This window comes from Carcharhinus amblyrhynchos, chromosome 2 (assembly GCF_965287045.1).
Source record: "Carcharhinus amblyrhynchos chromosome 2, sCarAmb.v2.hapA, whole genome shotgun sequence".
NCBI classification, from domain to species: domain Eukaryota; kingdom Metazoa; phylum Chordata; class Chondrichthyes; order Carcharhiniformes; family Carcharhinidae; genus Carcharhinus; species Carcharhinus amblyrhynchos.
In genome coordinates, this window is record NC_137325.1 from 136,943,884 (window position 1) to 136,966,793 (window position 22,910).

Consider the following 22,910-nt stretch of genomic DNA (forward strand, 5'->3'; position numbering starts at 1 on the left):
AAAAACTTTTAATTTGCTTACAGTTTTCTGGTGGATGCATTAACTGGCACTGCTCAATCACAGAGTTTGATTGATTTTGATTTATTATTGTCACATGTATTAGTATGCAGTGGAAAAATATTGTTTCTTGCACACTATATCGACAAAGTATACCATTCATAGAGAAGGAAAGGAGACGGTGCAGAATGTAATGTGTACAGTCCTAGCTAGGGTGCAGAGAAAGATCAACTTAATATATAGTAGGTCCATTCAAAAGTCTGATGGCAGCAGGGAAGAAGCTGTTCTTGAATCAGTTGGTATGTGACCTCAGACTTTTATATCTTTTTCCCAATGGAAGAAGGCGGAAGAGAATATGTCCAGGGTGCATGGGGTCCTTAATTATGCTGCCTGCTTTTCCAAGGCAGCAGGAAGTGTAGACAGAGTCAATGTATGGGAGGCTGGTTTGCATGATGGATTGGGCTACATTCATGACCCTTTGCAGTTTCTTGCAGTCTTGGGCAGAGCAGAAGCCATACCAAACTATGATACAACAAGAAAGAATGCTTTCTATGGTGCATCTGTAAACGTTGGTGAGAGTCCTGGCTGACGTACCAAATTCCCTTAGTCTTCTGAGAAAATAGAGGCATTGGTGGGCTTTCTTAACTGTAGTGTCGGCATGGGGGAGACCAGGACATGATCTGGATACTTACAAACTTGAAGCTCTCAAACTTTTCTACCTCATCCCCGTTGATGTGGACAGGGGCATGTTCTCTCCTGTGCTTCCTGAAGTCGATGACAATCTCTTTCTTTTTGTTGACGTTGAGGGAGAGATTATTGTTGTTGTACCAGTTCACCATCTGAACCTTCTATTGCTTACGTGGAACCTCTGAAGAGAATGAGATCAATTGTACAACTTCCTTAGTGAAGAAAGGATTAAATGAGGAAAAGCTTTGAATAAAATGTAAATGTGGTCTGGGTTTACCAGTACGAGTTGCAAATCACTTACTAACTGCATATATGGCATAATGGATCTGGGATTTTCAGTCATTGCAGCATTGATGTGTAAGCCTACTTGTGACATTAATAAATAAACTTTAATATTTTACTATCAATTTAGTGTTAGGGCCCTGGACCAGCATCCTAAATTACATTAGAAGCCAGACTAGACCCCAACAATTTTTCTACTTCGGCTTAAATGTAAGGATAGCATGCTTTACTCCAGGAGTAATTCCACTGACAAATTAGTGATCTTTTATAATAAAACAAACTTTATTTATTAACACAGTTTAAGTATAACGCTAACAAAATGGAACAGCTTAACCATTAACAGTTCAACAGGAGCCAAGAAGAGAAAGGAAACAACTTTACTCTCTAACTTACCACTGTTTCAATTCAGCAGCATTTTCTTACAGACTTAACCCCATTTTAAATAGTTAGCAACCATAAATCTACTTGTTATAAGATTGTAGTTAGCCTTGAAGTTTTCAGAGAGGTTTTGATTTTCAGAGCAGTTTGTAGACCTCTGTCTTTAAACAAACCCCAGCCAGATCTGAAAGCTGTTTTCTTATCCACAAACCTAGCTCCTCCCATTAGCCACATCATCACATGACTGCCAGTCAACCTAATCAAAAACGACAAGGGAAATTTTCGTCTGTAAACAAAAATCCATTAAGTACTACATGTTTAAAATGAACAATTGTCCTGCTCACCCAGCATCTGACTACATTCTTTCCAGACATACCAACTGCCTGTCGAAAAAAAACTGCACTTAAAACATTCCCTCTAAACATAAAAATGTATCTATATCTATAGCAATTACCATCGTCACACTGGAGGGGGAAGAATGGCAGGGCAATGCGGAATGAGGGAGAGTGTGGAAATAATTGAACACCTCTTTCAGAAACCAGTATGATGGGCTTTTTCATCTAGATAATTTTTATGTTTCAAAAAGGATTTTAAAAAACCTGAGTAAAATGAACACTTGCCCTTTAATTCTGATACATTGGTGTTTCTTTTGTTCATACAGTACTGTGTATTTGATTGTCAGTGCAGTCTTCTGTCCAGTGCCCAAAAAGGTATCTATGCTTGAGGTTTTTTTATGAACTGGCTACTTGCTGATGTAACAACCCCACGTTATAGTCCCAGGGAGTGAACAGGATTTTGCCTGCATAGCCTCGTCATCTGTGCACTTCTAAATTGCATCTATTCTTGAATCTAACTATTGAACTCCGTAGAGTTCCAGATCCAAGTCCTCCAGGAGTGGGAGGTTCCAGCATCTGCCAGCAGTCGCTGATGGTCAGAAGTCAGGCCGTAGAAATGATGTGATTTTGTTGTACCTTCACAGCAACTAGCACAGCTACCAAACTGAAGCAGAGGGAGGGGGAGACTTTGTATTTTAGTCATGTGGAGGGAGGGAGACCAGAGAATTGAGAGTACAGAACTGTCATGGGAGCAACATAGCCAAAGCGAGAGTTCCTGTTCTGAAGTGAGAGGGGCACAAGCCAATTATTATTGTGAGCATAAAGGTGGCAAAGGGATTTTCATGGCAAGGCGAGGCCAGGTGCCAGGAGCTAATCCAGTGCTCTAGCAGATCATCAGGCACCCTGTGAAATGCTGCCAAATCAGGTGGCCCTTTGGGTGCATGGAGTTGATGAAGTGTTAAGTAGTTGGTTCATTTCACTTTAAATTTGGGGATAAGCAGACTGGCCCAATTATAAAACAATCTGGAGCTACATACCATGATGAAAGTAGGTATTCACTTTCTGCCTGGTCAGTGTGACTTTGCTCAAAGTAATTGTGTTACGTTTGTAAGATGAAGACAACCCAAGCATGGTTTGTGCTAATTTAGTATCTAAATGGAAGTGCTTTACAGACCCAGTGAATAAGGCTAGACAGGGAAGTGTTTCTTGGTAATGTAGCTAACATCAGAAATACTGTCTGAGGCTATTACTGGAACCTACTGAAGCCACTTCACATCACTGACCCCCACACCATTTGAAAAATATCAATTATCTGTCATTTCTGTTTTTATATTACTGTAATTTCACTGTTCATAGCAGACTAGTTAAGCAGAGGTGTTTACAGAAAACACAATCGTAGTGGGTGTTAGTTAAATACCCATCTGGCCACTAATGTACTTCAGATAAGGAAATCTGCTGCCCTCACCTGGACTGGGCAACCCGTGACTCCAGATGCAGAATAAAATCTTGGATTCTGAACTGACCTCTGAAATGGCAGAGCAGTCAGCCATCAACCCACAGCAGAAGAGTCTAGTTTTCACAGCCACACTGGGGGTATCCCTGCAGCACACAGATTGCAGCAGTTCAAGAGGTTTAGTCACTTTGAGACAATAAGTGAAACTTGTTTTCCACCCTACACACCCTACTGCCAGACCAGTTGGGTTTTTCCAGCATTCTCTGAATTTTGTTTCAGATTGCAGCACCTAAAGTTTTTTGCTTTTATTTTAGTGGCATTTCCAAGCTGGCAACATTCATTTTCTGCAGTGTTCTCTCAATTCAGATGTTTCCTTTCTCCGAGCTGGATAGTAGAGTAATCTCCAGGATGGACTAATTTAGCTAGAATAAGGCAGACTGCCAGGATAAATCTTTATGGGTATTTTGGGTGGGGAATAAATCTCAATGGTCATTTATGTACTTCAGAACTGTTTTCAAGAACGTAATCCTTTACTGGACTCAGTGTCTTTTGCACCGTAGAATCCCTACAGTGTAGGAATATGCCATCTGGCCCATCGAATCTACACTGACTCTGCCAAAGAGCATCCCATCCTTGCCCTTCCCATCACCCAATCCCCGTAACCCCACATATTTAGCATGAACAATCCACCTAATCTGCACACGTTTGAACTGTGGAAGGAAACCAGAGGACCAGGAGGTAACCCGTGCAGACACTGGGAGAACGTAAAAACTCCACGAAAGGCCGGAATTTAACCCACATGCCTTCAGCAGTGCTAACCACTGTGCACCAAGTTCTCAAAAAATAATAATGACAAGGTAATCTGTTTTAGTAATATTGATTGATGGATAAATATTGGTCAGGGTACTGAGGCAAATTTCCTTTCCCCTATTCAAAATCTTTGATAACTGCTTCATAGGATAGATTAGGTCTCAGGTTAATGACGCCTCCAACAGTGCAGTATTCCCTTAGTACAGTGGAGTGGCAGTCTGGATTTTATGCTCAGCTGTCTGGAATATAACTTCTGACTGAGGTGAGAATGCTACCCATTGAGAGACAGCTCACACTTCTGCAACAAAATCTTACGCTGCCATCACCTTGAACTTATTTTCTTCTTTCAGCCTCTTTGATGCTGTGTATTCACTCATAAAGAATAAGATTCATCGTTTGCCAGTGATTGACCCCATCAGTGGAAATGCACTTTATATCCTCACTCACAAGCGGATCCTAAAGTTCCTGCAGCTTTTTGTAAGTATTATCTTGAACATCAGACCAGATGTTGCTGTTGGGTCAGTGAACTTCCTCCCTGTTTAAGTACTTGTGGAGGTTTTCTTTCTCTGATATACGTATGCCTTTACCCGCGATAATGTATGCTTTGGGAAGCAAATAAAATATCTTCAGCCTAAATATAAAACACTGTCATTAATATTCCCCTGATGACTTTACACATGGGTACCCTAACCATTGCTTTTAATGCCACAATTCTAGAAAAGCTCAAATTTAATCTGATCATATTCCCTCAAAGCTGCACGTGTGTCTAGAAGGTACCACCCAGATGTTCACAAGTCATTCTTCACAGACTGTGCGCAACAACAAAGGGACATGGCTCGTGGTACTCGGCCATTCAGATCAGAGCATCCCGAGTTTTGTCCCCGGTCCATTAGGAACTGGTTAATCTTGGTTACAGCAGCAGCTGAAGTGCCAGTAGTCGGGGAAGGGGACAGGTGGTGCAGGGGTTATCTCTCCTAATGTTCACTGATCCCTGTTGGAAAGTCGGCACGTGCAGATGTGGAGTGACAGCATGCTTGATCTGTGATGTGATACCCCAACCAGTGTTCAGTCATCAATCATTGCTAACTGTCTGGACCGGCACATGATGTATGTTCACCTAATGAGATACTGAACGACTGTCGACTTCATGTTTCTAAAACGCAGTAAGGTCTCCTTCCTTCAGACTAGGAAGAGGGAAAGCTGAATTAAAAAAGAGGATACACATATGTCAGTTTTCCACCCTGTCCTATTTTTCTTGAGCTGTTTGTATCTATGTTGTCAGCAGCTGTTTAGCAGCTGACTCGAATTTGTCAGTACCTCACCTGGCTCTGCAGATAGTTAGACATTGGTACTAGTAGGTAAGGCCAGGGCTTCCATGTAATATCTCTGCAGTCAGCAGCTTTACACAGGATTTCTGATCCTAGTCCAGTTTCATCCTGAAAACAGACCAAGGTCTGAAGGAAATTCCATTAGTTGCTTACATTCAATTGTTAAAAAGAGATATGTAGAAATAATTATGTAAAAAAAGAAGTTACACCTTTTTATTCTTTTTAAATACCATTAAAACGTTTTAAAATTTAAATAAGGACATGTAATCATTTAAGCTATGCGATTTAAGAACTTCCTTTGAGGTGACTCCAGATCCTGACTAACCTTTAACAATGGACTAAGCAGCAATCAGTCCAACAGAGATTATATCCTTACCTACAGTCATTTACCATCACTGTGAGGGTGCAGGAGTTAAAGGTGTTTGCCCAAGTGAGGTTGGATGAATTTTTCTGCGGCAAGATGTCTGGTGATGGGTGTTCCTTCTAGATGTTCCTGTGTTTGCCCAAACGCTGGTAACTGCAGAGAGGAAAATTCAAGCCTTCGTATCTACAATATTGTATTGGATTTTCAACAAAAGGCAGTCAGACCTCCCAGAATGTGTCGAGATTCTCTTTCTCTGGCAGAATTTACAACGTCCAAGATGATTAGAGCCCGATGCATTATTATTTTCAGATAGACATTTTTTTTGTATTTTACTGTTGTAATAAATTTAATAATTTTTAATCAGAATCTCTCCATTGTCAGCAAAATGGTCATTTTCAACTTTTCACCGTACTTGGTCAAACACCAGAATGGACGTTTTGATGTGATATTTCCTGTTGCTATTTGCACAGGTTTTGATGGACATGCTGAGAGCAGTCTGCTCATCTCAAATCAGGCATTAACATATCATTTCACCCAGTCAGGTGCTGCTTGTTTAGACAGGTTTTGGTGTAACAGTCTCAAATGTGTATCTGCTCCAAAGTTGCAAGTGTGACTTGACTGCTGCCAAATCTCTGCAGAGGTAAAGAGGATTAACCTAATCCAGTCTGTGATCTGCTCCTTTCTGATTCCTTTTTAGCTCTTTATTTTACTATCTACAAATTACTTTGCAAAATCTTTTCTTTTTGGCTCACTTCCATGGGTAGGGATTTCAAAAATCCACCAGTAGTCAGATATGTGTGACTGCTTTGTTGCTACGTTCATTATCAGGCTGTTTGTCTCTGGCAATGACAGCTTTCATTGCCCAGCACTAGTTACTCTCTGGGGAGTGGTGCTGCTGAGCCATCTCTTGACCATTGTAACCTGTCACTATTTAAACTTCCTGCAGTAAATGTAACTTTCCAAAGTAGAATTGCCACTTGCCAAGATTATGCTGAAGATTGTGCAAAAGCCAAACACAGAAATTCAGCTGTTGACTGTTCCTCCTCTACTTTAAATCAGATACTTAAGTTTGATTTTTGATTTTCCAATACAAAGTATGGAGTGTCAGCGATGAGATCTCATATATTTTGTGTGGAACTCCCAGCTGTGGAAATATCGGGGATTGAAATGCCTGTAAATACCTAGAAATCAGTTTATGATGTGGGAAGGAGGATAGTGAATATGTGTCTTTTTATGGTCCTTTAGGTCTCCGAGATGCCAAAGCCTGCCTTTATGAAGAAAACACTGGAGGAACTTGGGATAGGAACTTACCTTAATATTGCCTTTATCCATCCAAACACTCCTATTATTAAAGCGCTGAGTATATTTGTGGAAAGGAGGGTTTCTGCCTTGCCTGTTGTGGATGAGTCAGGTTCGTACAGCTCTTGTGCATATGGCTTACTCATACGTAGGTAGTGTTATCAATTGTAAATGTAACGATGAATAAATATCCATAACTATAACTACTCCATGGATTCCAATGAATGGTTTCACCTGAAAAGTTAACATTCCTTGTCTGTTCAGACACTGAGTGGTTTTGTATTTTGTATAATTTTGATTTGTATTAGTGTTTACAGGTTATGTCTTAGCTGGAGTTATTTGAGCAATAGCTCATTGTGATATATGCTATACTTCCAACTGTCATTTCTATCCATTTTGGTTTAGAATGCCTTTATTGAGCCCTCATTTCACAACTACACCTGCATCGGGGTGGCACAGCAGTGCTAACCACTGTGCCATCCCTGATGCAGGTCAGGGACCCGGGTTTGATTTTAGCCATGGGTCACTATCAGTGTGGAGTTTGCACGTTCTCCCATGTCTGTGTGGGTTTCCTCCCTCACTCTAAAGATGGGCGGGTTAGGTTGATTGATCATGATAAATTCCCCCTAGTGTCAGGGGGATTAGCGGGGTAAATATGAAGATAAGGGAATAGGGCCTGGGTGGGATTGTGATTGGTGCAGACTCAATGGGCCGAACGGCCGCCTTCTGCACTGTAAAGATTCTGTACATTCTATCTCCATCTGCCATTTCTATCCGCCATGGTTTAGAATGCTGTATTGAGTTCTTGATTCACAACAGCACCTTCATCAGGGGTGGCACCGTGGTTAGCACTGCTGCCTCACTATGTCAGGTACTCAGGTTCCATTTCAGCCTTGGGTCACTGTCTGTGTGGAGTCACCCTGTGTTTGCATGGGTTTCCTCCGGATGCTCCAGTTTCCTCCCACAACCCGAAAGACATGCTGGTCAGGTGTATTGGTCTTACTAAATTCTCCTGAACAGGCACTGGAATGTGGCGACTTGGGGATTTTCACAGTAACTTCATTGCAGTGTTAATGTAAATCTACTTGTGACGCTAATAATAAGCTTTAAAAATAAATCAAGTCCTATTGATCGTACATCAAGAGTTAGCCCTTGCAGCTCTTCAATTAATTTGAGAGATGTTTGGTGGGAAGCGTCTGTCCATGGAGATATTGAAAAAGGACAGGTTTAGGTTTGAATCTGATGTAAAGCATTCTTGCAATTGTACAGAATAGTTGGTGAGACCACATCTGGAGTATTGTGTCCAGCTTCAGCCTTCTTATTTGAGGAAAGGATATGGTGCCATTGGAGGCAGTTCAGAGGAGGTTCACCAGATTGATTCTGGGGATGAAAGGGTTGTCATATGAGGAGAGATTAAACAGTTTGGCTTTCTCTTTGCTGGAGTTTAGAAGGATGAGAGGGGATCTGACTGAGGTGTATAAAATTTTAAAAGGGATTGATTAAGTAAATGTAGACCAAATGTTTTCTCTTATGGGGAAATCTAGAGCAAGAGGTCACAGGTATAGATTGAGAGGCAGTAGATGTACAACTGAGATGTGGAAGAACCTACTCGCAGAGGGTGGTGAATTTGTGGAACTCCGTGGCACGTCAGAGTCTGAATCGCTAAGTGGTTTCAAGAAGGAGATAGATGTGTTTCTCATTTTAAAAATAGGGATATGGGGAACAGGTGAAGAGGTGGATTTGAGACCAGGGAGAGATGAGCTATGATCTGACTGAATGGCAGAGCAGGCTTGAAGGGCTGAATTTGCCTAGTTCTGCTCCTAATTCCAGTGTTCCAACCAAGGCTGATCTTGGCCTCTTCAAACTTAGATGTGGATATTTTGCAGCCACTTGATAATAACCTGGACCAGGGAATCCCAACTGATTGTTGCAGAAATAGCTGAAAGCTTTTGTGGCATCCAAACGTAGACCAGGAATTAAACTCAAGACCTTGCTGGTTCTTTTTAGTAAATCTATTCATGTGAAGTGAGCATTGAGCAAAGAAAAGTACAGCACAGGAACAGGCCCTTTGGCCCTCCAAGCCTGTGCCAATCATGATGCCTGCCTAAACTAAAAAAAATCTTTTCCTCTTGCTCAGTCCATATCCCTTTATTCCCTCCCCTACTTGGTCCATATCCCTGTATTCCCTCCCTATTCATGTAACCATTCGGATGTTTCTTAAGTGTTGCTAATGTGCCTGCTTCCACTTCCACCTCTAGCAGCGCATTCCAGATACCCAGCACTCTGCATGAAAAACTTCCCCCACAGATCTATGTTCAATTTTCTCCCTCTCACCTTGAATCTGTGCTCTCTTGTAATTGACACCCTTGGAAAAAGCCTCTGACTATCAACCCTGCCTCTGCCTCTCATAATTTTGTAGACCTCTATCAGGTTTCCTCTCAGTCTCCGTCTTTAAAGTGAAAACAATCTTAGTTTATTCAACCTCTCCTCGTAGCCAACACCCTTGAGACCAGGCAACACCCTGGTGAACCACCTTTGCGCTGTCTCCAAAGCTTCCACATCCTTCTGAAAATGTGTGCAATTCCAGTCAACACGCTATCTCTAAATGCATCCCAACTAAAGTTTTATATAGCTGCAACATGATTCCCCAATTCCTGGACTCAGTGCCCCAACTGATGAAGGCAATCATGTCATATGCCTTCTTAAATCACCTTGGCCACCTGTGTTGCCACTTTTAGGGAACTGTGGACCTGCACGCATAGATCCCTCTGTTAATGTTCTTAAGGGTTCCACCATTTACAATATAATTCACACCTAAATTACCTTGTATTTGTCCAGATTAAACACCATCTGCCATTTCTTTGTCCAAGTCTCCAATCTGTCTATATCCTGTCGTATCCTCTGACAATTCCCAGCACCAGCAACTCCACCAATCTTCATGTCATCTGCAAACTTACTATCAGACCACCACACTTTCCTCCAGATCATTCATATGAACTACAAACAACAGAAGTTCCAGCACTGATCGCAGCGAAAACCACAAACTACAGATCTCCATTCTGAAAAATACCCTTCCACTGCTACTCTGTCTAGTATAACCAAGCCAGTTCTGTATCCATCTAGCCAGCCCACCCTGAACCCCATATAATTTTAGTTTTTGTACCATTGTTGATGAGACCAGGATTTATTGGCCATCCGTAATAGCCCTTGAGAGGTTCTACGAGCTACCTCTCAAATTGCTGCAGTCTGTTGGTGCAGATACTCCCACGGCGGATGTTCCAGGATTTTGACCCAGTGACAGTGAGGGAATGCTGATGGAGTTCCAGTTCAGATGGTGTGTAACTTGAAGCGGAACTTGCAGGCGATGGTGTTTATGTGTCTGCTGCTCTTTTTGCCCTGAGTGATAAAGATCACCGGTTTGGAAAGTACTGTTGAAGGCACCTTTGAAAGTTGCTCAGAACAGAACTAAGGGGTAAATTTACCTGCTGAACTGCTGATAGTACCTAACATCAGTACTGAGGAAGTTGCTAAGTCTTATTATCAAGGATTTCATAACTCAGCATTTGAAAGGCAGTGGTATAATTAGACAAAGTCAGCATGGATTCACAAAAGGGAAATCAGGCTTGACAAATCTATTGAAGTTTAGTAGAGTTGACTGATGAGAACCAGTGGATGTGATTTATTTGGACTTTCAGAAAACTTTCAGCAAGGACTCACATAATAAACTACTACGTAAAGTTAAAGCATATGGGATTGCAAGTAATGTCTTGAAATGGATAGAAAGCTGATTAGGAGATAGGAAGCAAAGAGTTGGCATAAACGGGTGTTTTTTTGATTGGCAGTCAGTGACTAGTGGACTTTCGCAGGATCTTTGCTAGGACCCCAACTGTTTGCATTATATATTAATGATTTGAAAGAGGGAATTGGATGTATCATCTGCAAATTTGGAGATGATACAAAGTCGGGTGAGAGGATGAGCTGTGAGGAGGTTGCAGAGATGCTTCAGCATGATTTGGACAGGCTGTGTCTGTGGGCAGATACTGTATAATGTTGGTAAATGTGAGGTTATCCACTTTGGTAACAATAATAGGAAGACAGATTATTACTTGAATGGGTGTAAATTGAGAGAAGTGGATACTGAATGAGGCCTTGGAATCCTTGTGCATCAGTCATTGAAAGTAAACATACAGCAGGCAGTAAAGAAGGCAAATGGTATGTTGGCCTTCATAGTAAGAGAATTTGAGTACAGAGATAGGGATGTTTTGCTGCAATTGTATAGGGCATTGGGTGAGGCCACATCGGAGTATTGTGTGTAGTTTTGGTGTCGTTATCTGAGGAAGGGTGTTCTGACTACAGAGGAAGTACAGCAAAGGTTTACCAGCCTGATTCCTGGGATGGCAAGTCCAAGTGGGTTAGGGTTACTTTTACTGGAGTTTAGAAGAGTGATCGGGGATCTCACAGAAACTTGTAAAATTTCTAACAGGGTAGATTCGAAAAGAATATTCCCAACGGCAGGAGAGTCCAGAGCTAGGGGTCATAGTTTGAGGATAAGGGGATAACCTTTTAGGACTGAGGTGAGGAGAAATGTCTTCACCCACAGGGTGGTGAATGTGCGGAATTCACACCCACAGGATGTAATTGAGGCCAAAATGGTGTCTGATTTCAAGAAGAAATTAGATGTTGCTCTTGGGGCTAAAGAGATCAAGGGATATGGGGGGAAGGGGGGAATCAGGATATTGGATTTGATGATCAACCATGATCTAAATGAACGGTGGCTCAAAGGGCCAAATAGCCTATTCCTACTTCTAGTTTCTATGTGAAGGTCAAATTGAGCTCCCATTTCGTAACAACATCTTCATCGAAAAGCACCCAGAACAGTTTGCTGTGGTGAAATCTGTCATTATGGGCCTTGGCCTGTAATGTTTAGATTGGACATCAGGGCTGGGATTCTCTGGCCACATTAGCCTCAAAACTGGAAAATCCTGCCCAACATCAACGGGCCTTTCCATGGCCACCCCCACCTGCTACGATTCCTGTGGTGGGTGGGACAGAAAACTCCGGTAATGCTCTTGTTGTTTCACTCTTATGCCACTTCCAATATATCCTCGCTTTAAAGGAGGAAAACTAACTGCATTATGGGTGCCACTCATGTTCTTAATAAACTTGCTTGGGTACATTTTGAAGAAGAAATCATCACTCTAAGGAAGTTTTGATGAAAAAAATTCCATGAAGGTATATCAGGAAACAAACTTGACTTTTTCTAGAAAAAAGTTCATTTAACCTTGTGGTGGACTAAATTTCAATAATTGCTGGTGATCGTTACAACATTAAAACCAATTGATGATCAGATTAGCTCAGAGCCATGATTTAAATCTTCAGATATAAATTGTAATATTATTAATGACATTTGCTGTTCGTAATGTTTTATTCTACATATGTTTATATTTCACTTATCTCACATTAGCCATTTGTCTGTATATATCGTATTTACCTTCTTCAAAAATCGATCAATAATTCTTTCTCCTCTGTCCTGCTGCCACAGCACCAGAGACAGTATATAGCCAAATAAAGATGTTTCACTGATTTACTCAGTTGAACAAACTAGTGAGAGTTGTGGAGAGTCTGCAGAAGGATCTAGATAGGCTGGGCGAATGGGCCAGGAAATGGCAAATGGAATTTAATGTTGGCAAGTGTGAGGTGGTCCACTTTGGTAGGAAAAATGGTAGGAAGGACTATTACTTACGTGGCGAAAAACTGCAGCAGGCAACGGTGCAGAGGGACCTCGGGGTCCTTGTGCATGAGTCGCAAAAACCCAGCTTGCAGGTGCAGCAGGTGGTCAGGAAGGCGAATGGGATGCTGGCCTTCATAGCGAGGGGGATTGAATATAAAAGTAGGGAGGTCTTGCTGCGGCTGTATAGGGTATTGGTGAGGCCGCAGCTGGAGTACTGTGTGCAGTTTTGGGCGCCGCACCTGCGCAAAGATATTTTGGCCTTGGAGGGAGTGCAGAGGAGGTTTACTAGGCTGATACCGGAGTTGAGGGGGTTGAGCTATGAGGAGAGGCTGAATAAACTAGGCTTGTACTCGTTAGAGTTTAGAAGAATGAGGGGAGATCTCATTGAGACGTATAAGATGATGAATGGGATGGATAGGATAGAGGTGGAGAGACTCTTCCCGCTCAAAAAAGACAGTAGGACTAGGGGGCACAGCCTCAAGATAAAAGGGGGGCGGTTTAGAACGGAGTTGAGGAGGAACTTCTTCACTCAAAGGGTGGTGAATCTCGGGAATTCTCTGCCCGTTGAAGTGGTGGAGGCTGCCTCGCTAAATATTTTTAAGACGCGGGTTGATGGGTTTTTGATAAGAGAGGGGATTAAGGGTTATGGGGAGAGGGCGGGAAAGTGGAACTGAGCCACGACAGATCAGCCATGATCTTATTGAATGGCGGGGCAGGCTCGAAGGGCTAGATGGCCTCCTCCTGCTCCTATTTCTTATGTTCTTATGTGAAGGCCATATGGGCCCTTACAAAAAGGAAAAAGCGGGGGATGATGCAACACTTCGTATTAAATAAAAAAAGGCTTGTAAGCACCCACATAAATCTAAACAGGACCAGAAGCACAGGAAAAAATTGAGACAATTGATCCTTAAATTCTGTTGCCCTTCCAAGCTATTTATTAAGAGGCATTTGCTTTTTCTTATTATTTAAGAGGATCATTGGTTTCAGATACATAATGGTGATTATTTGAGCAACAGAAGCATGTTTAAAATTGACCCATTCAGGAAGAGTGGAATTGAGTTGGTGCTTTAGGTTTTTACACAAGAAAATGTCACCTCCAGATCAATCTTCTGAATTTGTTTATTTTTCTTTTACAGGGAAGGTTGTAGATATTTATTCCAAATTTGATGTTATTGTAAGTACAACTCCTTTCACTTCTAATGCATGGCAGATTAAATTTCTTCATACATACCTTCTATAACAACTGTCTTTCAGAATATAATTAGTGTTTCCCATGTTCATTAACTCCTTTGACAGCTTATTTTGTGGATTGCAACTTTCAATTTTTTTTAAAGAGTGTCTCAGAAGTATTTTGTTTTTGCAAAACGGTTTTAACCAATACCCAATTTGTTGATGATCCCTTCATATTAAATCAAGTTTATTTTCCCTTGCTCAGAATCTTGCTGCTGAGAAGACGTACAATAATCTGGATATCACTGTAACACAGGCACTGCGACACCGCTCACAATATTTTGAAGGGGTTGTAAAGTGTCACAGGCTGGAAGCACTGGAGACAACAGTGGACAGAATAGTCAAAGCTGAGGTAGGTGCAAGCTTTGTATGCGTTATTGCACAGGAACAAGTTCACGTTCATGTTTATTCTGAGGAATTGCCTCCTACTCCATTAATATGCCCTTCTGTTTCATTCTCCCTCATGTATTTGTTTAGCTTCTCCTTGAGTCAGTGCTAGTCTTAGTTAGAACTTTAGTTAGGCGACACTTGGAATGTAATGTTCAGTTCTGATTGCCACTCCACCAGAAGGATGTGGAGGCTTTGGAGAGGTTAGGGAAAAGATTACCAAGATGTTGCCTGGTATGGAGGGCATTAGCTATGAGGAGAGTTTGGAGAAACTTAGTTTGTTCTCACTGGAACGACGGAGGTTGAGAGGCGACCTGATAGAAGTCTACAAGATTGAGGGGCACAGACAGAGAGGATAGTCAGAATCTTTTCCCAGGGTGGAAGAATCAACTACTCGGGGGCATAGGTTTAAAGTGCGAGAGAGGCAGGTTTAGAGGAAATGTACGCGGCAAATTTTTTTTACACAGAGGGTGATGGGTGCCTGGAACTTGCTGCCGGGGGAGGTAGCGGAAGCAGATGCGAAGGTGAGTTTTAAGGGGCGTCTGGACAAATACATGAATAGGATGAGAAACGAGAGCTAAGGCTCCCTGAAAGATAGGGGATTTTAGTTCAGTCGGGCAGCAGGCTTGGAGGGCCGAAGGGCCTGTTCCTGTGCTGTAATTTTCTTTGTTCTTTGTAATTACCTCAACTATTCCTTGTTTCCTCCCTATCTGTCATTTCATCCAACTCTGAGATATCTCCATGCCTCTAATTCAGATCTCTTGGTCATCCCTGATTTTAATTGTTTCACCATTAATGGCCCTTTTTCTCTTAACAACATCTCTGCTTTGCTTTCCTTCCTTAAGGCAATCCTTAAAACCTATCTGCTTGATCAACCTTTGATCACCTGACCTAATCTTTCCTCATGTGGCTCAGTATCATATTTTGCTCTATAGTGCTTTTGTGAAACTTCTTCTCTGTCTACCCAATCAAACCCTTTCTAAATCATAAAAATCTCTGAGCTCACCCCTCAGTCTTATCTAGAGGAAAGGATCCTAATCTGATCAGTCTTTTGTGATCGGTATGAGATCTCAGTTCTGGATTGTTCCAGTAAACCATATTGCACCTTCTCCAGCACTTGTATATCCTTTCTACAACATGGAGACAGAAACTGTTCACATTAATCCAAGTCTGATATAACCTTGGTTATATCGAATATATAAAATATTTGTTATGACTCCAGTTGATGTTGGACAGGAAAATCCCAGAATGGAACCGTGGCTCAAAAGACTAACTTTAATTTTTTTGACCAAATATGGAGCAACAGAGTCACAGAACTGCTAATTAACTACAAGAAAAAAAAATTTATTAAACATGGGGTAAAGAATTTCAAAAGTTCACCACTCTTTGCGAGAAGGAATTCTTCCTCCAATCCATCTGCAATGAGCATCTTCTTGTGCTGCAACTTTGCCCTTCAGATCTACAGTCTCCCATGCATGGAAACATCTCCCAACATTTATCCTGTCTAACCCCGAAATTATCTTGTATGTTTGAATCCTATCACCTTTCATTCTTGTGAATTCCAAGGAAATGTTGACCATTTATTGAGTGGCACAGTGGTGGGCACTGCTGCCTCTCAGCACCAGGAACCTGAGTTCAGTTCCAGCCTTGGGTGGCTGTCTGTGTGGAGTGTGCATGTTCTCCCCACCACCCCCCACCAATCTGTGTGGGTTTCCTCCGAGTGCTCCGGTTTCTTCCCACAGTCCAAAGATGTGCAGATTAGGTGGATTGGCCAGACTAAATTAACCCTAATGTCAGGGGATTACTGGGATAAATATGTGGGGTTACAGGGATAGAGCCTGGGTGGGATTGTGTTCAGTGCAGACTCGATGGGCTAATGGCCTTCTTTGACACTGTAAGGATTCTAAGATTGAAAACGTGAAATATGTTTAAGGCCTTTTGAGTTGATTTTTCAGTCAAAATTGAGCTTCTACTGAAGAACCATTTTAGGCCGTTGTCATGGGAACTGATGAGCTCTGCAATATCAGCGGTAATTTCATTTTAGTGTGCATTTTACCATCTGATCTTCCTTTGTCTTTCAGGTTCATCGGCTTGTAGTGGTTGATGAAAAAGAAAGCATTGTGGGAATCGTCTCATTGTCTGACATTCTGCAGGCTCTTGTTCTCACCCCAGCAGGTATAGACGCACAATATTCCTAATCTCCTGGAGTCTGACCTCTGACCCCTTCCTCTAGGCACTCAGGTAGGGTACACCATGGCATGTACCCACTCAGCTTGCTCGGTCAGCGTTGGCTGCTGGAATCCCCTTTGCTAGCTGCTGATTGACTAAACAGCCTTTGGCATGGTCGGTGTGGCTGAAAATGGAGCTGCTTTTGAAGCTGTACAGTTTCTTTATTTTTTGCCAGCTGTGCACAGAGATCATTTTAAACAGATAACTGGTGTCATAATTCAGGTTAGAAACTCCAAACTATTTTATGAAGTCCACCTGGATCATAAGTTTTGCACTTTCAATTTGGCTAGGATGAGCATGAGATATTTCACTTCAGGTATGATTCAACTGACCCACTAGGGAGCTTTTATCAAACAGTTTATTTAAGTATACAGTTAACATGTATAGAAAGAAAATTAGCAATAACTTTCATCAATTACAAACCAAAAACAAATCATTATATAGTATAATCCTTAATGAATATAGGAAATGTTCCAAACAAACAAATTCCATAACCCATGCCACAGGTTTAACCCAGCAAAATGCTCACGTGCTGCTCGAACAGGGTCCTTTGGCTGGAGAATTGAAACTCTGAATTCTCAGCTTTACAACTTCTAGCAGCCCTCTGGATAGACACCCAGAACAGCTTGAAGTCAGAACAGTTTTCCAAAACACCAGGGGGAGGGACTCTAGGCAAGCCAACCACCAACAGCAGAGTTTCCACTGCAGGAAGACCAGAAACATTACTTCCAGTTAACAGCAGAATTTCCAATACCAGGGAGAGGGAGAAACACAGATTTTCCAGTCTACTGGCCATCCCCTTCTAAACCAAAATTGAAAATGGGGAGGAACCACCTGACTTTAACTTGTCAATCAGTTTTCCCCCTCACAATGCAAGATCATTAAAAAAAAATCCTAGAAAGTACCTGAGGCTCCAGAGTAAAAGTAAACAAAATCCCACTGAAGCAGCAATAGAAGGACTTCTCTGGACAGCCCAGCAACAATGAAAAACACCAAAGCTGCTATAGCTGCAGAGAACATGTTTTTTTTAATTCCTAAAGGTATACTAACATCTCGATTGGCCTTGCTAAATTGCCCCTTAGTGTCAAGGGAACTAGCAGGGTAAAATGTGGCTCGGGCCTGGGTGGGATTGCAGGCTCAATGGGCTGAATGGCCTCCTTCTGCATTATGGGGATTCTAAGATCATACTGGAAAAAGTGTATTCTCTGGTGGTGATCAGGCTGAAAGCAGGTAACACGCTCAAGTCATGAGATCTGAAGTTGCAACTGGATACTATGGTCTTCTCTACCACCAAGGTGGCATGAATCTCTACCATTTGTTTAACAAGTTTATTACAATGATGTTGGTAATTCCACAGACTGTGTACTAGCACTCAGTCAAGCATTCAGTATGGCAAATAGTTAACTGCAGCGCACTTGGACACTCTGGGCCAGGGGTAGAGGATTAAAAGGGAGCAGAAGTATAGTCAGAGGCCTGAAGATATCCCTCCTGGAGGCAACAAGGCTGAGTTGATGAAAGAGGGAGTTCCAGCATCTGAGGCCAAGATAGTGAAAGAGTGGGGAATCAGCTAATGCTGGGAGCCAGATTGTGCACAGGTATACGAGATGGAGGCAGGAAAGAATGACACCGTGGGGGAATTTGAAGGTAAGACAATCTTGTTTTTTTCAAGAGTGCAGGAAGTTGATGCAGTTTGATGAGGGCAGGTATGGCTCTTAGCACAAGGTCACAAGATTCTGTATAACCTGTGGTTTATGCATGATAGAACATAGAAAAAGTACAGCACAAACAGGCCCTTCGGTCCAAAAGTTGCACCGAAGATGTCTCTACCTACTAGGCTTACCTGTAACCCTCAATCTTACTAAGTCCCATGTACTCATCCAGAAGTGTCTTAAAAGACCCTATCGAATCCACCTCCTCCACCACCACCGCCGGCAGCCGATTCCATGCATCCACCACCCTCTGAGTGAAAAACTTATCCCTGACATCTCCTCTGTACCTACTCCCCAGCACCCTAAACCTATGTCCTCTTGTGGCAGCCATTTCAGCCCTGGGAAAAGCCTCTGAGAATCCACCCGATCAATACCTCTCAACATCTTATACACCTCTATCAGGTCACCTCTCATCCTTCGGCTCTCCAAGGAGAATAGACCGAGAAAAGACGCATCTCACCGAGATTGAAGTGAGAAGTCCATCCAGAACATGGAAGAAGTACAGTTAGAAGATAAAAGTATGAATTAGGGATTTAGTGATGGGGGTGTTCACTCTAGTTGTGGTTGGATGCATGAAATAAACTCCGGGTCCAGAGCAGGAATTGGAGTTCTGGCAAGAGGCATGCTGCTATCGTAGAAGCTAAAAGGTGACTTCTCATCATTAATCTGCAGCAAATTCAGACTTTCTAGGTGCCCTGTTAAAATAGAGATACAGGACTCATTCCTCCTCATTCAAATTGAATATATCCCTGTTGTAAGTTTCTTCATCATTAGAAAGTACCCTTGTCTGGGAAACACATTTCACTGGCACAAAACATGGTGTGAGACAACTGCTTGCATGGACTTGATATGAAAGCACAATTAAACTGCATGCGTCTGAGTGGAGTAGCGATTCAGATGCTATATTATAGTGTCTGAAGCAAAGCATGACCAGTAAAAGCTGTTTGCAACGAAATGCCATGTTTGTGTTTAGATTGCTGCCTTTTTAGTGAATCCCTTAAAGATTTCAGTTTTATTCTGATGAAAATCCTTGAGAGGAACAGGTTAGGAAATTTGCTGTTTAGCACTTGCCTGCTAGAAGTGAATAGGACTATCCTCTGCCTTGTTATTGCTGCACAAGTTTTGTAATTAATCTAGTATCTTTATTTATCAAGTATAACCCTGTAGCCGTTTGTTGTAAGTCTTGTTTTAGTACAGCTGTCTGTATCTGGGTAGCATGTAAAATGAGAAAGATTGAACACTGGAACCTCTGACCCATGTGGTTAAGATGTGACAGCTATATTCTTAACCCCATCAAAATTTGAATGGTAAAATGTGTTTCAGTAAATGCTGCTTTCTAAAAAAAATTGGTGCATTTAATATCTTTTTTTCACAGAATTGATGATGAAGTGCTTGTATAAAGAACACGAGCCCAAAGTAATTCTAGATAGTAGAGCAGAACAAGTTTTGTTCCCCTATACAATATTGCAACATGTGATAGATTCCAAGTGAAAATAACCTATTCTCAGTAAGTTAACAAAGTAAAAAGTGGGAGGATAACTATCTGTTCAGAAGGCTATAGAATTCGTTTATTTTTCAAGGGAAGTAGGAGGTAGAACTTTAAAAAAAATCTTATGGTGAGAATAGAAGAATTATAACTGGATGAAATGAACTGGTTGGGGGGGGGTGAAGAATAGCCTTTCGTTGTTCCAGGTTTTTATGGAAATAATGGATAATTATAGCTTTAGTCTATTAAATTTCTTTAAATACAACAAATGCTTTGTCAGATTTTAGAATAATGCTTCATTTCCTGCAATTCTTTCTTGCTAAATTTTTTAAAATAATTATCCTTAAATCAAAATGGTACCCTGTAAGACCCCTGTTGACTTTAATGTGTACACTGTGTCATTGGCAATAAGGTCTCAACCTGCAGCCCATATCGTCTCTGACGTTAATACTTTTGCACCAAGATCATAGCAATCTTTGATCAATAAATAGACAATTTGCAATTCTAAATTGTTAGAGAAGATAAAATGAGGTGTTGGATTCAGACTTATTTTCCCTCTACTATTGACCATGGGTACATCATTGTTAGCACAGAAGATTATTTGTGGGTTACTAGCGACAGCAACAACTTTCATTCGTATGGTGCCTTGAGTGCATAAATAAAAATATCAGAGGTGGATTTTAAAGGAGGAAAGGGATGTGAAGAGATGGATGTAGCTTTCACAGAATTCTGCTTACTGACTGGCTCCCTAAGTCTGGCTGTAATGGTGTTTAAACATGTATTATGTTTCAGCCATTAGACTACACAGAACTGATCTTTTATTTAATGACAGCTTTTTCTTTTTCATATGACAACTTGCATTGTATAATTTACAGGTTCTATAAGAAAGGAAAGCATTACAGAATGACGGATTACAATGGGCATTGAAGATGCTTGATAAGAACTCTCGGAAGCTTCTTATTCTGTTCAGGACCAGATGACTGCTGGCTACAACAGAGAAGAGAAGGCACAAGATTGTGAAATCAGGAAACTGAAACAGTTTAATCAAACACTGTAGCTGGATCTGATAAGTGACAGTGACAATATCTGAGACCAAATCGGTGATCTTGCTCACTGAATTGCTTATACAGATACAGCTGTAATGTTGCAATTAAGACTTTGAAAGAATTTATTTTGCAAAAACTATTAGCAACTGTACCTAAAAGATATTTTTTAACTATGCGTTAAGCCAGAGTGAGTCAAGTGGCTATTTATTTCAAACAGTTTGTCGGTAACTTTTTCATGACTTGGGGTGGAAACCAGCCAACGTTACTGTGCGAATTTGTCATGAAAAGATCTCAAACTTTAATATCCAGTTTGGAACTGCTCCAGCAGTCAGCTGCTGACATGTACATCTTAATCCTCCAATTCAATAGGAGCATGCAGTGAGTAAACTGTTAACTGTACTGTATTGTAAATAGGAAGTTATTGAGGGAAAACATGCCAGAGAAAGGTATATTTTTCAGTGTAAGCAAATGTAAAATTATGTTTGTACGATTGCACACTTAATTTTTTTGTAAATTATATTGTTTTCATATGGCTGCAAGGATTGGGGGGGAATCATTTTGTCCTTGTAAATGCACAAAGGCATGAAAATGACACTATGGATATATTGTAGATTCTCTTGTTGAAAGGAAGAGGAGAGGGGGAAAAGGAAATAGACGATACTTGCCGTTAAGAGGATTTGTTGGGGCATGAAAATCAACACTTGGTTTTGTCGCAAAACCTTGTTAAAGTAATAATGCACTTTAAAACACATTCATTAATTGTGTAGTGAATTCACACAGATATGATGCAAGTTGAAATTTGCATTGGGCCCCATCCCAGCCCTGACCGTTTGAAGTATCTCCTGTTGGTGGGTAACATCGATTCTTGGCTTCAAATTCTTATGCAGGTCGTTACCTCAGTAAAAACACATTTCCAATGGAGGGTGTCTCCTGACCTTGATGATGGTGACTGGGCTTCAGATCAGCAAAGGCTACTGAATTGAATTACTTGGTTGACTTTGAACCTTGCATTCTCTTTTTTTCCTCTTTCCCTCTACCCCTGAAAAAAGATTTAAAAAAAAATCATTGGTGGTGATTCAGTAATGTCGGTGAATTCTGTACTTCTGCTATGGTAAGGATTGTGTGATAGAAAGTGAACAGGTGTATGTATGACAGCAACGTGCAGTATCTGAATACTTCGCCGAAACCTGGGAAGCATAGAGATGTCCTCCCATTAGCAACTTTCATCTACAAATGCTTAAGCAGAGGGCTCGTACCAGTCCTAGTTTTAAGTTCCCGGCCTTTTGATCTGGGTTGATGAAGTTTACATCACAATGTTGCAATTTAAGTGCCATTATAATGATTCAATCTAAAATTGATGTGAACGGAGTCTAAATGTAATCTATTAAAACACATCTTGTATCATACTTTGAATGCTGTCCTGCATTTCTTCTGTGCATTATCATATGTATACAGTATTGTACATCTTTAATGTTGAATAAACAAGGTTTATTGCCAGGTGCAACTAAATGGCACTAGCTTTATTTTTTGAGGTGGCCATGGCCACTGAACTCTGTCTCCATCACCTGTGTCTAAAATCTCCAAGCCACTCACCATCTTGCCTTGGAAATACATCAGCGTTCCTTCACTGTCACTGAATCAAGATTTTGGAATTCCCTTTCCAACAGCAGTATGAGTGCATCTACAGTGGTTCAAGTAGATGGCTCACCACCTTCAAGGGCACTTGGGGTTGGAAAATAAATGCTAGTCTAGCCAATGACGCCAATATCCTATGAAAGAACGAATAAAATAAAATTGAGGGAACACATCACTACAAGTTTCCCCTCAAGTGATATACCAGACTAATCTGAACATAAAAACACCATTCCTTAACTGTCACTTGGTCAGAATCCTGAAACTCCCCATGGGAATGCCTTTAGCAAAAGGCTACAGCAGTTCAATAAGGAGATCTAACACCATACTTTTCAGGACAACCAGTCAATATAATCTTAAGACGTGACGAAGGGTCATCCTGACAAAACGTTGGCTCTATTGTTTCCACAGATGCTGCCTGTAATGATTTCAATCGTGTCATGGTGGTTGGCCTATTGGTGTATGAACTCTCTGATAAAGGACCAAATTAGGCCAGTTAGGGAGTCTTTGTCTTGTATTTAATCGAG

At 41.3% G+C, this 22,910-nt stretch overlaps 1 protein-coding gene across 6 annotated transcripts in view; it reads left to right on the plus strand.

Moving 5' to 3' along the window:
* The window catches only part of prkag2a (protein kinase, AMP-activated, gamma 2 non-catalytic subunit a), a 448,776-nt gene extending 426,505 nt beyond the window's left edge, over window positions 1-22,271 (plus strand). For 5 of the 6 annotated variants that reach the window (XM_080213148.1, XM_080213129.1, XM_080213156.1 and 2 more), the window contains 6 exons: window positions 4,293-4,419; window positions 6,880-7,045; window positions 13,801-13,838; window positions 14,100-14,246; window positions 16,363-16,456; window positions 20,581-22,271. In XM_080213148.1, the coding sequence (XP_080069274.1) occupies window positions 4,293-4,419; window positions 6,880-7,045; window positions 13,801-13,838; window positions 14,100-14,246; window positions 16,363-16,456; window positions 20,581-20,612 (604 nt within the window). In that variant the 3' untranslated portion in view covers window positions 20,613-22,271. Of the gene's footprint in view, window positions 1-4,292; window positions 4,420-6,879; window positions 7,046-13,800; window positions 13,839-14,099; window positions 14,247-16,362; window positions 16,523-20,580 lie in introns of all 6 variants that reach the window. The other variant, XM_080213139.1, reaches the window with a different exon arrangement.
* Window positions 22,272-22,910: the final 639 nt, after the last annotated feature.